Raw genomic sequence first — 16,122 nt, forward strand, 5'->3', positions numbered from 1 at the left:
ATCATCAAATTAAAAGGACTGCCAAAAACAACTCTGGTACCAAGCATTATTGATAGAATGTGACCATATGATATACAATAAAAAGCTGATAACGCGCAAACAAAAACAAAATGGTTACCCTATAAACATTAATGGAACAAACCAAGCAACAATAATAAACAGTCTTAAGTTAGGCATACACTTCACTATCAGATGACGGGCTCGGGGCCAATCTGTAGGTGGGACCTCCGTGGGAGGTATTGGGGGGCTGATTTCAAAAACTTAAAATTCAAATACTTTCAAAACCAAAGCCGCTATCGACCTAAAACCAAAATAGGCACCTCCCGTAGGGATATATGAGTCTCCATGAGCAGCGACATAAAAAATTCAAAGTTGTTCCCTAATCAAATCCTGATTAATTATTTTTTACACAAGTATAACAAAACTTAAAATGGCTATAAAATTCTCAAATTTTACGCTAGATGCACAAAAATCCCCAAATGCAGGGATCATCAGCTATATTTTCAGGATCAATAGTAATATTTAACATATCAGATAAGTTTTTGCCCAAAATAGCAACTTCATTTTTTTAATTTTTTTTTTTATTTAGTGCAAGTTTTCAACAGCTAATAAATTTTCACATCAGAAACTTAATACTTGAGGAAAGCATGCAGAATCATCGTAATTTTACTCAACAAAAGCAAAATTTGCATTTTTCTATATACAATCACAACTTATCTTGGTTGAATTCCACTATTGTGAAGAGATATAAAATCCAACATGGCGGGCATCACAAAACAAAGACCCCTTTAAGTTGAAAATTCTTGTAAATAAACGCTTAAATTGAGGAATTTCTATCGACGTGAACGTAAAACAGTCTAGATTCTTGGTTAAAAGCAAAAAACGGGCAGTTATCGTTCATTTTACGAAAATATTTCAAGCCAAAGTTATGGTATTGTGTAATCCAACATGGCGGCCGTCACAAAACAAAGAGCTTTTTAAGTTGAAAATTCTTGTACATGAATGCTTAAATCGCGGAATTTGTATAGATATGAACGTAAAACAGTCTACACGCTTGGTTAAAAGCAAAAAACGGGCAGTTATCATTCGTTTTAAAGTTTAAAAAAAAAAATTATAGTTACACTAATTTTATCCATTAACTTTTTTCACAACATTTCAAAGTGCATGCATGGTGCTATTTAAAGACCAAATGTGAAGTAAGGTTGGCCAACCATGTTTTTGAATAATATCAATGGCTAAACAATTATAAGCATATTTTCGTTATTTTTTTTACGCAACCCTTCCAGGTTCTTTGTTTAACCCATAGCAACGCCCTTGACAACGAAAATGCGTTTCTTCGACAATCTTCGGAAATCTTCTGAAATTACGTCACACAGAGAACTGCGAGGGAAGTCCGCCATACACACAGTATTGCTGCATTGCTTCTCGGTAAGATGCCACAGCGGTGTTTGGCGATGTATTGTTCTCAATCTAAAGAAAAGTTGTATGAGTGGCTGAAGGAAAGCAGGGCACGTAAATGGACATCTTTTGTTCACACTAAGCCATCATCGAGTCGTGTTCTCTGCTACAAAGACTCCAAAGATGCCTGCTTCCTCAACCAGTCTGCTTATGATCAAGGATTTGCCAAAAAGTAAGTGTGATTTTTGGATAGATGACTGATGACTTTGTCAAAGCAGAGCTGCCAACTGTTGTGGAATGAACAGAAGCTAGCGACGTTAGCCGAAAGCTAAATCGTGGCAATCCCCGATCAAAGTTGTTGTTGCGTTCGCTAGGTTAAGCGTGTTTAAATTGTGCGTCATTTACGATCTTGTCCGAAAGGGTTAATCCACTGTCAGTCGGGAAAGGGGTGTGGATGTGCATATAAGCGGGTCGGCGTCGCGGTTATTCACGGTCACGTTGCCGTAAGAGACACACAACGCTGGTGAGTTTGTGCACATTTATTTGTATTTGTATTATGTATTTCCACCTTCATGCTTCAAGCATTGCATTGCTTTTGGACGGTTCGGCGTTTCTTTCACGGTGATCGCATGATAGCCTTCTAGTTTGTGTTTTACGAGAGCCGCTGACAAGTGACAGTTGATAACTAGCGTGTTGGTTTAGCATAGCCATTGAGTCAATCTCGCAGCGAATCAGCGAGCGGCGCAGGTCACGCAGTGAATCATGGGAAATTTAGTCTCGGGACAACACTGAAGTGGTGCTTTGTAATCTGTTCGCTTGTGTGAAAAAATTACATTTCCTCACACCATTAGACACCACTTCTACAGGCTCTATCTATCGCTCTGCACAGCCTGCCGAGAGCCCCAAGCTGTGTTCGTACTGTTAGCTCCATGTGTTAATAAAGAAACAAAGTTGTCAGCACGTCGTGTGTTCTTTTTTGTGTGTACCTTTGTCAACAAAAAGCTCATAACAAGACACTATGCACGATCCCTTTAAGAGACTCTTGGACTGGAGAGCTGTAGTAGGAGGCGAGGAGGAGAGATGAGCGAGAAGCAAAACTTTGCGGTCGAATGTGGCGGCAGTCCGCTATTATTTTGTTTTCTTATTGTTGCCACAAAAAAATGGAGAACGCCATCAACGACTCATCTCCTTCTTTCCCCCCAACGTTTTTATATTGTTATTTTATATGCACGAGAGCTGCCAGATCTGCCAAAATGAACATGAAGACTGATTTTTTTTTTTTTTTTTTAAACAATGTGATCAGATAGACAAAAACACAAAATTATTTGCAAATGCCTGCATCTTCAAATCATGAAAATAATAACAGCCTATACTTTACTAATCTTGTTATCTCGATGGGTCTTGTCTCCATTCCATGTCATGCAGTCTAGGCACATTGTTTGCATCCTGATTAGCGTCTGGCTAATACATGTTAGGTCCAACATAAAATTCCAACCTCCTCTTCTTCCTCCAACTCTTCAAAAACTTGGATCTCCTCCATTGCGCTCGATCTATCGCTTATATCGCTGTTTGAATCATTACTTGAAGGGCTTTGTATGGCGGCCATATGGAGCGCTGCCATCGCTGTTCTCGGTGTGAAGTATCACTTCCGGGTTCGTCCACTTTCAGGCTCGAACTTCGGAAACGCGATTATTTTGTCAAATATACAACATATAAATTATTTTTTTCATGCCTTATTTGTTGGACAATGTTTAATTACTTTAATTGTGACCCTATTTTGCATGTTATGAAATTACTTCACATTTTGTCTTTAATATGATAATTACCTACAATCCTTGACCAAATCACTCTTGAGACACTGCTGCCTGCTTGTATGCAGTAAAACCTTGGTCCTATTTCCACCTAAATCCAGCATTATGTGCTGCGTGTGTTTGAGTTTATCGCAGTGAAAGCCAACTTAATGTTCTGCCTAGGTCAGCCCCCTACGGGAAGGCGTGGCGCAATGTCTGTGGGAGCTGTCTTGTCAACTGATAGTGGAGTCTATGAGTTAGGCTTAATAGCATTTAGTAAATGGCTCAGTACTGGATTTCTGAAGAGAAGAAATACAGATTTATCCTCAAAATTATACAACAACAAACATACTTTGGGTGAAATATTTTCATTTTAGTGCAAATTCAAAAATACACCCTTGTTGTCTACAAAATGAATGAATTTGAAAATTTGTTCAGCAGGCTTAGTTTGAGCTCAACAAGATGATTTTGTGTCTGAAGTCAGTTTTCTTTTTTTTAGTTTATTCAAAGAAAACAAAAGTCACACACACACTGTTTCTTCTACGATTGTTGAGCAGCAAGTTTCTAAATGTTAGGAAAGGCTTCAGTGCTTTGTTGGATAGCTTGAGCAAACATGCCACACACTTGGTTCTCATCTCTGCCTCATTTCCCCCTAGAAAGTTTAACTTAATGAAGTCAGGATTGTACTTTTTAAAGAAAGTAGTACTTTCGGGAAGCGTTAGCATCATTTTTCTCATAATTGTCTCCCTTTGAAAACATAAAGACCTTTGGAACGAGCTAATAACGGTGACACATATAGCGCCTCCTTCACTTCCAATTTCTTTGAATTCTTCCCAAAGATGCATTTCTAAATGTCCAAATAAAGTGTCATTGTCTTTTTAATTTCTGCACAAGTAATGACCAGGGTTTACAATACTTCTATCCATGGAGCCTTTCAGGCTGTAAAAATTTCAATATAATATACAGTATATGTATTTATGGGGCTTTACCTTCCCAAAAATTGAACTCTTAAGTTATTATCTACTCAAACTTCGGCAGTTTAACACTGGTATGGTGCTCTGAAAGTGTGAGCTGTCTGGAAGTAGAATTGTGAGCCAATCAGTTCCACTTGTTTCTGCCAGTGACAATTTTTAAAGCCTCAACGGAACAGTGTTTGTCTCACCTGCACTGCACATCCTAGAAGGAGAAGCAGTAAGCGCCTCAGTTCCTCCACGGCTGCCTCTGCACACACAAGGAGTAAGTGTTATCATTATCATCACCATCATTGGCTAGCTGCTGTCATCACCTCCAATGCTTTGCACAGATAAGGTCAGGTATATGAAGAAGATCTGCCACAAAAATCAGATCACATGATTATCAAGTACCTGTAAAAGAGTCCTGGCCCAAAATGGCAACATTTGGTAGCGGCATCAATATCAACTGTTGCAGGTTCTCCTACAAAAAAAAAAAAACATCACGTTGTAACCAATTTATTAGATGAAATTAAAGGTGACTTTGTATATTTTTGTAGTTTTGTCATTTTCATAACCTGTGATGTCAATTCATCAGGGGTATTTTTTTCTAGTCAGTCATTCTTGCTTGCCTCTGCAAACAGCTTAGATTCTCTTTAACTCCTTCACTCCCAGCCATTTTCACCGGTGCAGCCCCCTTCACTCCCGGCCGTTTTACTGGATTTTGACTGATTTTGCAAGGCCCACAGAAAATTCAGTTCTATTGCTATATAAACATGGAACCCACCAAAAGAAAGATTAAAATCTCTTCTTTCCGCAGTAAAAAAATGTTAGTTCATATCTTTTTCCATTCTTTAGAAATCAGCATTAGAAAATAGCTTAGTTTGAGCAATTTTCCAATTTCTGATGAAAAAAACAGAGAAATTTAGCTTTTTGTAAAAGCATACATTTCAAACATAACTTTGACTTTAACACAGCTATTTTTTGCTTTTGTGACATCCCAAACATCTGAATAATGTTTTCCTTCTACAAAATAACATAAACAATAAGACTAATAGAGCTTTTAATAGCAAAGTAACAATTTATTTACACATAACTAAACTACTGAACTGAGAGATGACGCTATTGTGGCTGCGAAAGCCGGGTTAAACTTTTCCCTCATCGCCACCTGTCTCATCAAGATGGATTTTTTTTTTTTGTCTTTCTTTTGTGGTGACCACTGGCTCGTGGCGGACTTCGCCTGGGGAACTTGTGTAGGGCATGTTGTGTTCCTGAGAGGGAACTGGTTTGGCCGTGCGTGTTTCTGGGCTGAGTTGCGGGACACTGGAGGATCGCGGGGGACGCGAGCGGCCAAGCACGGCGCTGGCTCTGCTCGGCGAGCAACACGGACTCAACGGCATCGACCGCTGCACTGGTGGTCCCGGTCGTTCTGCTCGGTCATCCAACGGCTGGCATGCTGGACGTCCTCCTGGTCGTCGCACTTGGTCGTTAGTCGCCTGCCGTCCCGGACGTCCTCCTGGTCGTCCATTCGGTCGTCTTCCGCCGGTTCCCCAGCCGTGCGGCCCGGCCGTTCGTTCCGTTGAATCAGGTTGCGGGTCAAACCAAATGCGCGACTGGCCTCTAGTGGCCAGTTTTATTGCTTTAAAATGCATTTTCAGCATTGTAGCAGCTTTGGAGGGAAGTTGCATTAGAACCTACAGATGTCTCTTGTGAAAAAAAACGTAAAAGAAAATAAATACGTTTTTGGGACACTGAAACAATGAAAAATAGAACGTATTTATACATTTTTGGGAGCAAATGAGTTAATATGTGGCCGACTGGATCAAATTTGAATATTTAATGTGTGTCAGTTGGCAAGTGTTTATTTTAAGCGTGGCCGTTGCCAAGTGGGTCTGTGGAAAGCACAGTGGGCAGGTACTTGCATGATAGGGTTATGTGTGATGTGATCAGTGTTGTTAATAAAGGAGTTAGGGTATAACGCCATTACTAACGGCGTAATCTAATAAATTACTTTTCCCATCCTTGCAACACCGTTACCGTTACCAAGGATGTGAAGGCTCGCGTTACTATAATTTGGGTGAATGACGCAGGAGATGCTGAGAGATCAGAGCTGGAGAAGGCAGGGAATGGGGGTGTGACACCGTTGCAAATGCGATGCTAGGTGACTGGGAGCCTTAGGATAGCATTCGCATTCTCGGTAGCATTAGCATTTAGCATGGCGAGCGTCATCTTAAACTCTCTGGCAACTTTTTTTTTTACATCCAGTTTGTGGCGCTCAAGTGGGTACAATTTATTGAAATTAATGGACTGTTTTCCTGTTCAGTATGCATGATCATCACCAAGTGGGTGTTGTCCTTGTAGATGCTCCAATATAAGAATAAGTAGATTTGATTTTTATTAACAAAAATGTTCACTTCCCTTAAACTTTTCTTGAATTACGTATTCATAAACCGTGATTTATTTTTATTTATTTTTTTTTTAATCAAAATCAAAACAACTAGAGCAAAGATGAAAGAGGGAGAAAAGTCAGAACCTCTGCATATTGAAAAATATATCTATATATATTAGAGGTGTGACAGAAGACACAAGTATGAACCTGGGTACGGGGGTCACGGTTTGGTGCGGGTTCAGTGCAACAGGAAAAACAAAAAGGCTTTTTTTTTTCTCACAGCATTTGAAAGTTAAAGTTTGTATACCATTACACTCTTATATAGGATTTTTTTTTATGTTGAAAGGGTGACCTATGTTTTTGGGGGAAAAAGACAGTTCAGTTCAATCAATTAATATAAACCTGATTTTTGGGAGTAGTAATTTTTAACTCTAACTTATTACTTTCTCAAAGTAATATTAACAACACTGGATGTGATGTTACAATGTCACCGATTTAACCAGTTTGACTTACAAAAGCAATTGCAATCAAATCACAAACCCCATAAATGACAAATTTCCACCAGGTTAACTGCATCTTATTATTCCCTGCAAGGTCACCCTCCCACATGTTTAAAAGATCACAACCATATTTAGCTAATATAAACTCATCATTATCCAATAATTCCTTAACATTACTTAACATCAACTAATGTATCTGAGCTTGCGCATTAAAAGTAGGTTACATTTTCAAGTAAAAGATGATTTCAAAATGATTGCACTCCTGAATATCTCAATTATTTATATCAATGAAATGTAGTCATCTAATGCATGATGTAATACTTCATCAAACCAGTACCCAACCCACACACCACATTCATATTTTTCTTCTCTAATATGTTGTCAAGATTCAACATTCTCTATTCATTTTACAAATTATTTAGCACACACAAAAGCAGTTCTGCCGCTGCAAGTACATCATCTGTAGAGAATTAAGAAAGGGATTTTTTAAAAAAAACAAATTCTTAACTAATCTTCAGAATGTTTGAATTAAAATCATTTCATAGTCAAATAGGAAGTGAAAAAGGCCAAGGGCTCCACTTGTTTTCTTTGATGCAACTAGTAAATATTGCTTTATAATTATCATTTGGGTGCAGCAAACATTAGGCTTGGAGTGGAAACCTTCCCTCTGTTCTTTACCCGCATCGGCTGTGATTGTTCACTTCTCAAATGTACAGTAAATAACATCAATAGAGCCGGACGCAAGGTGTACAGTAGCTTAGTTCAACTGTTGCCTCTGCCTTGACACAAACTCTGCTATCACCACACAAAAGCAACTTTGTTACGGATCATTTTACCTTAATGAGATCTTGATTTTCTCTTTACAACAGAATGTTATTCACTTAGGTCTATTAAGAATCTGCTCTACTTAACAAAAAAAGACATTGAACAAAAAGAAAAAAAACTTAGAGGAGCAAAAGCTGCTCCCTTTGTTTGCAACACAAACAAGCTGGTGGAAAGTTTGGATGATGGCGATGACGATGCCGCTTCACTGAGACCAGACATGCAGGATGAGCCAGCATGTGGCGAATGTTCAACATTCATTCCCACGGGTACATTTGTACAGCGCAAACAAACTCATTTCTGTTCAGAAATATTTACCAGAGAGAGAGAGAGAGAGACCGAGGGAGAGAGAGAGATAACCACAACTTGAACAGATCTTGCATCAAGTTCTGATTAATGATGAATCCAACTGGACAATCTGAGATATTGCCTGTCCAGAAATCTGTCATTTCTGGCGGGAACAGCATAAGCCTTTGTTGTTTTTTTTTCTTTTCCTCACCCCCCACACATAAGACAGGCAAATGATGCCACCTTCCAAGCTGCTAATTTACCATGTATGGGCTTCAGTGGTGAGGACGAAACTATTTTGCTGTTAATCAAAAAATGTTTATTGTCACGGAGCCACAGACTGACTTTGGCTTGCTGCTCTACCACCTGTTCGCATTTTTCCTGCTGTATCCATGGACACACAATCAGCAGAGTGGTGTGGTGGTGGGGGGGTGTCCCAATTACAGCTCACTCTGCCGCATCCTGCAGGTTTTAAGTGCGCGCTGTTGGAGAGGATACGCACGGAGGGCAGAGATCCTTTGTTTTCCGCCAACCTGAGGCTTCTGCTTCTTCAGTACTGGTGTGTTATGAAGAGAGTGACTCACTGCCCGAAAAGCTTGCTGGAAATTCAATTTTTTTGTTTTGTCATCCAAATGGCCAATTCATGGGCAAGAAAAATGAAATGTGCAGTGCGGACGTCACAATTTTGGCAACATCATCAATACGCCGCTTATTCCGCAGATTAACGGCATGGCTGACACAAGTTCAATTATCTGTAGTTGCACTACATGCCAGCTTCTCCCTGCCTGCCTTCCTAGCAAAAATGCAATGTTTTCCATGGCAAAGGACTGGGAATTAGTCCTGATCTCTCGACAAGTCTGCCTCTGAAAATAATCAACCGCTTTAAAGTTCTGCATTCAGGAAGCAACGTTTCCACCAGGCTTCTGGCTGGACTAGTGAAGAGAATTAAAACCCATCTGCAACATTATGATTTCCATATTTCATAGTCTTCTGTTTGGCCTGCTACTGGCTGTAAGCTGTCAAGAATGATGCACTTTTATACACCAGATTTCCACTGTAGTTTATCCAACTGAATTAAAATGTCACTTTGGATGCTCGTTAGTTTTATAACTGGAGACAGTGGTGCCGCCTCCAGATTTTTTTTTTTAGGTATTTTATGGTGAAGAGTTGTCTGTTTTGCTCTGTTCCTGCTCCTAAATAACAATTCTTTTATTGAAAGGCAGAGGGTAAAAGACGGGTGATTGATGTCTCTAACTAGTTCGTTTAAAGTGGCAAAAGGTATCGAAGGTGGCGTTCCGACTTAAGAGCACGGCTTATATTCCACGTTCATTTATTGTGGTCTGCAACAACACAGATAAATAAATTACGCACAGCATTATCATATGTAAAACATATGGAATACACATCAATAGGAGTGGGAACCTCTTGGCTCACGATACGATACGATTTTCAATACAAGGCTCACGATAACGATGATCTGACGATACAGCGATTATCAATACATTGGTCAGGAAATCATTTTAGGATATTCTACAAACAACTAATAAACAAAAAAAAGCTTCTGCTGTGAATTGGAATGAGTTTATCATTAGTAGACGTCCAATCCATTTGAACTGGGAGGGTGGCAGCGAATGAACATTCGTTCATTCGCTGCCATCCCTCCCACTTCAAATGGATTGGACGTCTATGGTAGGTAGTGGCAGCCAATGCCAGGCAATGAGGTAGTTTTGGGCCATTTAAGGTAATTTACCTGTTTATTTTCAGTTAATTCCTGTTGATTTTGGGGTATTTTATGGGTCTCTTCCTGTTTATTTTGATTTACAGAACAGGAAATGACCTAGGAATCCCCCAAATGAATAGGCAGTGACTCAAACTCAACAGAAAATGACCTGTAAATGCCCTAAAATGAACAGCAAGTGACTTGCAATGGCCCTGAAAATTGAACATAATAACTGTGAATGCACTGGTTTCGAATCAACGAACGTTCCCAGTCTAAATGGATTGGGCGTCGAGCACCGTCAATGCAGCCTTAGAGTTAACTGAGACACTATTATTGTGGAAAATTTTGGTAGCAACTTGTTGGTTCATTTTTATTATTGTTTTTTTTAGACATTGACACCTTTTCAAAACGATATCTCGATTCTTGGCAGGAGCATATCGATAACCTTTTGGGATACAAAGTGTCACGATATATCACCATTTCAAGTCAATACAAGTCACTTGCCAATCAATGAAATACAGGATTCCTAGAAAAACTAAAGTGAATATTTTTTGTATTGAACCTTTTATTTTTCCTAAAATTGGCCTCATTATCACGCCAACCCACAAACTTTGGTGCAAGGTAGTAGGTTTGGTCTCAACATTGGTAGGGACGCTATAACAGCATAACCGGCCTGTACACTTTTTGCCGGGGACAGGACATTAATAAGACCAAACAGATTAGGTGAATGTGGGTCAGGGCTACATTTCCCACGAATATGCTGAGGTGTTTCCTACGTAAAAATGAAAAAAGTTCAAATGATTATCTTCATGGGAGAAAGTCATTTTTCAAAATAGAAGAATTCTCCCTGCTTCATTTAAAGGAAATTTACATGGTTGTTTTTTGGGGAGATACTACTCAACCTATACATGTTAGTCTACATTGTCCTTCACCACAAGAGTAATAAGTTGATTCAATTGGTTGCCTCTTTCATCTTCTTTTCCCTTATTTTCATCTCTGAAGTGCAGCAGTGGGTTGAGCAATTATGGGGGGAAAAAATTCTCAATCGGGATTAAACTTTTATCTCAATTATGCTCAATGTATGATTATCTGAAAATGTCTGCATAAGATGCAAATAAAAATATTTTTCAATAAATAAATGCACTGCAAGTTTATAATTAGACCATAAATAGGTCTGTCAATCTTACTTTAAGCTAGGTATTTTTCTTATTTCAAGAAATCTGAGTAAAATTTATTTGAAGCACTGGCAGATAATTTCTCTTACCGTATTGGCCCGAATATAAGACGGTCCTGATTATAAGACGATACCCTCTTTTTCAAGACTCAAGTTTGAAAAAAGACTTTTTGAACACCAAATTAATTTTTATACAGAAAATAACTACAGTACATCCGAAACAAATGATTATTACAATATATTTGAGAGAAAAAGCATGTTATTTTGCCTCATTCAAATCTTAAAATGTGAACATTTAAATATGTGAACTAAAGTGCATTCACATTCGTAAATGAATGGCTTCTTGTTTTTGAAATGTAAATAAACCAATCTATTGTGATAAAACAGCAAAATTGCAATAACTGCATTAACCATCAAAGTGAAGTCTTACTGTAACTAGTCTTGAAACAAATCTGAATAAGGAAAAACATTGCAATAAAACAATGTAAACTGGTTAAACTTGAGAGTAGCTGAGATCTGTCATGACAGAACATCGCTTCAATGATATCTGGCGCCATCTAGTTTCGTGAATGGGTATAACGTCTAGACCGCGAATATAAGACGACTCCCTTTTTTTCAGTCTTATTTCAATGCAAAAAACACGGTCTTATACTATTTCTAGTAGATTTACACTGAAAACAAGATAATTTAACTCTTTTTAAGGAGGTGTATTTTTGCAGGGTACTCAAGTTTCGCAGGTTAACAAGTTCACACAGTTTAATGCTATGCCAACTCTGATGTCGGTCGGACTGTCACTAGCAAAATTAGTGGCGTGTTACCATCGTCCTCAACTTTGATGTCTTTTTACATTACTTACAGTGGTAGCTGCTGCTGCTGCTGCTGGTGGTGGCCGAAAAGGACTTTTAATATCACTTCTCTTCGAAGGAAGTGAAGGAGGCGGCATGTATTTCTGTTGAGGTTGTGTGTGTGTGCGTTTGTGGTAGGAGGGGGACTAAGGGGGGGGGGTCTAGTCATCAGCCAATCAAACGACACATTCATCACGAAAAAGGGGTAAATCTAAGTCTGAACGTAATGGGAATTATTCACTTAATAATGGTAGGGTCAATTCTATCCATACAACATATGGAAAGAAAATCTAAAGACCTAAATTGTATAACTGAAATCATTATATAGTGCAAATAAGTAATAACTTTGGTGAAAATAAAAGGTACATTATAGGTAGAATAATGATAGTAATGTTCTTCCTTGGAATCCAACTAATGACTTTCAAGCGGGTCTGGTCTCTTACATTACCCTGGTTGCTCAGCTTTACTTTCCTCTAAATTGTTTCACTTCCCACTCCCCACGCAGTCTAGGAATTATTTTCTGTCACGATGTTAGCCATCTGTGGGGCTTCAGTCTGATGTTTACATCAAACAATCACATATCCAGATTTACTTAGACAATTCACTCAACCGCCTAAGAACAGCCGTGCACTACCACCCGCAGAAAAGAACTATCAGTTTGTCAATTCAGGTGAGGTTTCTCATGTGGAGTCTAATTAAATAGCATAAAACGCTGCTGGATTACTACAGTAGTTTCCATTGTTTATGGTTGAAACAGCGACTGTTTTCGAGCCTCTGAATTTTACCCTAGCGGAACAATACCAATGAGTCAGAGTAACCACAGAAGAGAGCTGGATTCATATCCCATTATTCCTGTCTTTCCATACGTATTAAAAAATGTGGCTCATTCTATACCAAGTTTGTAATAGTCTTGCTTTAAAAAAGGCTCAGTAGTGTACCCGTTGGTTGTAATAGTTCTACTGGATTCAAGGTAGGTAGGTGTTATTCTTGTGTAGCGCTTTATCCACCTTTCAAGGCACTTTACACTACATCGCCATTCACCTACTGATGATGCAGCACCAGGAGCAATGTGGGGTTCAGTATCTTGCTCAAGGATACTTAGGCAAGTTCATCAGGGCAGAGAATTGAACCCACAACCTGGTAACACTTTATGATAACTATCCGTTTTACTAGTTAATAGATCATTAGTAAACTGTTGATAAATGATTTGTTGATTTGTGAAGTATTTGTTAACAGTTTGTTAAGCATTTACAGGGTGTTCCAATATGGTTGATCCCATTCTAAATGCCCATGCTAGTTGATGGATCTTAATAAAACTATATACACTTTATGTTGAAGGTCATATGTTTTATTGGTTAAATATACAAAGAAAAGTACAAATGTTTGTTGGTTCTATGGCAGATTTTCATAAATGTGCAACATGAGCGCTCCCTGCAAAATGCCTTATCAAAATGCCTTTTCTTTTGAAGTGAACGGCATTTCTTAACCTGAAAAGATAGAAATGCCAAACGTTACACACAAAAACTTGAAACGTTTCTACACAAACTGTGTTTCAGGTTAAGAACACCCTGTAAATGCTTAACAAACTGTTAACAAATACTTCACAAATCAACAATAAATTATTTATCAACAGTTTACTAATGATCTATTAACTAGTAAAACAGATAGTTATTATAAAGTGTTACCATCAACCTCTAGGTTGGGGGACAACTACTCTTCCACTGAGCCACGCCATCCACAAGCTGATAATACTTGACTCTCCTTTGGCAGTCTATGCAACTGTTAAAACTTCAGTTCACTTGTGAACTTTTATAATGAATCCCACATGTAGCAATAAAATGCTACTTATCCCAAACACATTTTTTTTATGTAGGAAAAGCGTCTTTGTCTGCATGAGTGCCTCGTGTCAAATACACATTCACAAGTTGTCTCACACTAACTCGGTGTGAATCAATTAACACCAGTGTCAGTATGACTTGCTCTGCTCTGAGGTTTCAAGGACACGAGCGTCTCACTCAAAATGGGGAAGTGAAACCTGAAAGACAGCCGTTGCTGTGTGTGTCACTAGCGACTCCACCTGACAGTGCTCGTGAAGACTTTTTTCTTTTGGTTATCCACCTTGAGAGAAACTAGTGGGTAATTTTCTCAAGTGACACCAGCCCATATGCACAGCACAAAATGATAATGCAACTTGTATGATAGACTGCCTGCTCCTCTCCTAAATATCTCCCCACCGCCAACTACAATGGCGTCTAAAAGAAAATCACCCAATTTGCTTCATAATAGAGGAAGGAAATATTCTGTTTCATCTTCTTGTTCGTGCAAATGTGCCGCCATCCCCTGAGTGCACTTTCAACTATTTACAATATCCCTAGGAGGAATGTTCTTGTACTGAGACTAATAGTTGCCTCACTTTTCCGTTTTGTTCTCTGTTTTTGCAACCTTTCAGCGAGAAACGTCTTCCTTCATTCCTTTCTCTTCCTTGTTGCCTTGAGTGATGTTTTAGTAGAAGTATGCATCTGCCTTTTAAGAGGCTTTTCTATTTATAATGAGCTGGAAGTTGTTTCGGTACTTGCACCAAAATAGCCATTGCACCTCTCTTTCATCTAGATCTTTTATTTTGTGGGCTTTTAGGCAAAGCAAATCTTGCAGCTCTTTTGGGTTAGATTTTTACAACTAATTACCCATTGTTTGCGATTTATAATCTTTTAAATCCTTGTAAAGTGAAAATAAATGTATTGTTGATTTGACACTCCAGAGATGAAGTTAAGCGAAGTCTTCCAAATTATAATGATTACAAAATTGCACAGAAATGTGGCTCGATATTGGGAAAAACTGCTCAATTTAATGAAATCACACCCTGCTCAAGTGTCAACACTCATCAAATCATATTTTTAAAAAAAACTGTTTGATACAGTGACAACACAAGTGTATGTGTTTACACTTTTGAGGGTTAACGTGAGTATTAAATGAGTAAGTAGTTTTTCGTTGTTGTTGTGTTGATGTACAGCTAATACGAAGCAGTATATTTCCGCGATATTCATTGGCATATCCATTTGAAGTTTTTTCTAAAAACACTCATGAAATTCAGTCATACTAATAATTCGAACCAATGTTGTAAAGAGTACAAACAAACTAAAAAGTTCGTTCCCGATTGGATTTTACATCCCGCCCTTGATATTTTATATAATCCACGTTTTTTTAAAAAAAAAAAAAAAAAAAAAAAAAAAAAAAACTAAAAAACTTTGTACTCAAACATTCAGTTTCTGAGTTATTCACTTCTCCTGAAAACAAATTTATTAAAAATGAATATATAAAAATCCCTAAGTGAAAATAATATTTTCAATATTTATAAACACTGAATATGTCTAGAATATCCCCTAAAATGGCATTTTCTCTTAATCTGATCACCAAATTGTATCTCAAATACAACAATTATGTTTCATGTTGATTCAATTTAATTTCATATTTTGATTTGTTTCATCGAGCCCTCATGTAAATGTGGAAACATTTGTTTTAATAATGATAATAGTTATCCCTCACTACTCTGCGCTTCAAACTACGCACCCTCAGTCCATCGCAGATTTTTTTTTTCAATTAAAAAAAAAAACAAAACAGATGAGCTGTCCTGAGCCGGTCGCGTAGTCTCACTCTCGCTCCCTCCCTTCCTCTCCCTACTCTTTGTTCGTCAGACCAAGCACTGGAGTTGTTTTTTAAAGGTAACAATGTTGACAGATGTTTGTGTCATATCTTGCCAGAGTCACAAACTTCAGACATGCCACATGTGTCAATCATCGTTTAACTTGTTAAACAGTTGCTGTGGCAACTCATTGTGTGTATGTGAGCAGCGGAGTGGAGTGAGTGGACTCACTCAATAAAGCATTTAATAAAGCCAAACATTTTTTTACTATAGTTCTTTATTCTTCTTTAAAAATGATTCGCTTGGACAGTAATAAATTGAAAATTTAACAAAATTATTACATTTGAAAAAACATTTATAAAAAAATATAGATTTTTTTTTTAATTATACTTTGGGGGGAAAAGGAGGAAAAATGTCTTTTATGTATCTTTCCAATGCTAAATCTGAATAGATACATTGATTTTTTTTTTTTTTTTGCTACTTCGCTACTTCACGATTTTTCATTTATCGCGACAGGTTTTGGTCCCATTAACCGCAAAAAACGAGGAATCACTGTATATAAACATAACATAATTAATTTTTAATAATTTAATTTTGATTTATTTA

General features: G+C 37.9%; 1 protein-coding gene across 1 annotated transcript in view; it reads right to left on the reverse strand.

The window, feature by feature from the left end:
- ccdc88b (coiled-coil domain containing 88B) overlaps positions 1-16,122 on the reverse strand; it is a 148,280-nt gene that overhangs the window by 123,323 nt on the left and 8,835 nt on the right. Inside the window, exons 4-5 of the mRNA XM_057850799.1 lie at positions 4,553-4,622; positions 4,351-4,409 (exon numbers count right to left, since the gene is read on the reverse strand). Of these exons, the coding sequence (XP_057706782.1) occupies positions 4,351-4,409; positions 4,553-4,622 (129 nt within the window). The remainder of the gene's footprint in view (positions 1-4,350; positions 4,410-4,552; positions 4,623-16,122) is intronic.

This window comes from Corythoichthys intestinalis, chromosome 11, assembly GCF_030265065.1.
Source record: "Corythoichthys intestinalis isolate RoL2023-P3 chromosome 11, ASM3026506v1, whole genome shotgun sequence".
Taxonomy (NCBI): domain Eukaryota; kingdom Metazoa; phylum Chordata; class Actinopteri; order Syngnathiformes; family Syngnathidae; genus Corythoichthys; species Corythoichthys intestinalis.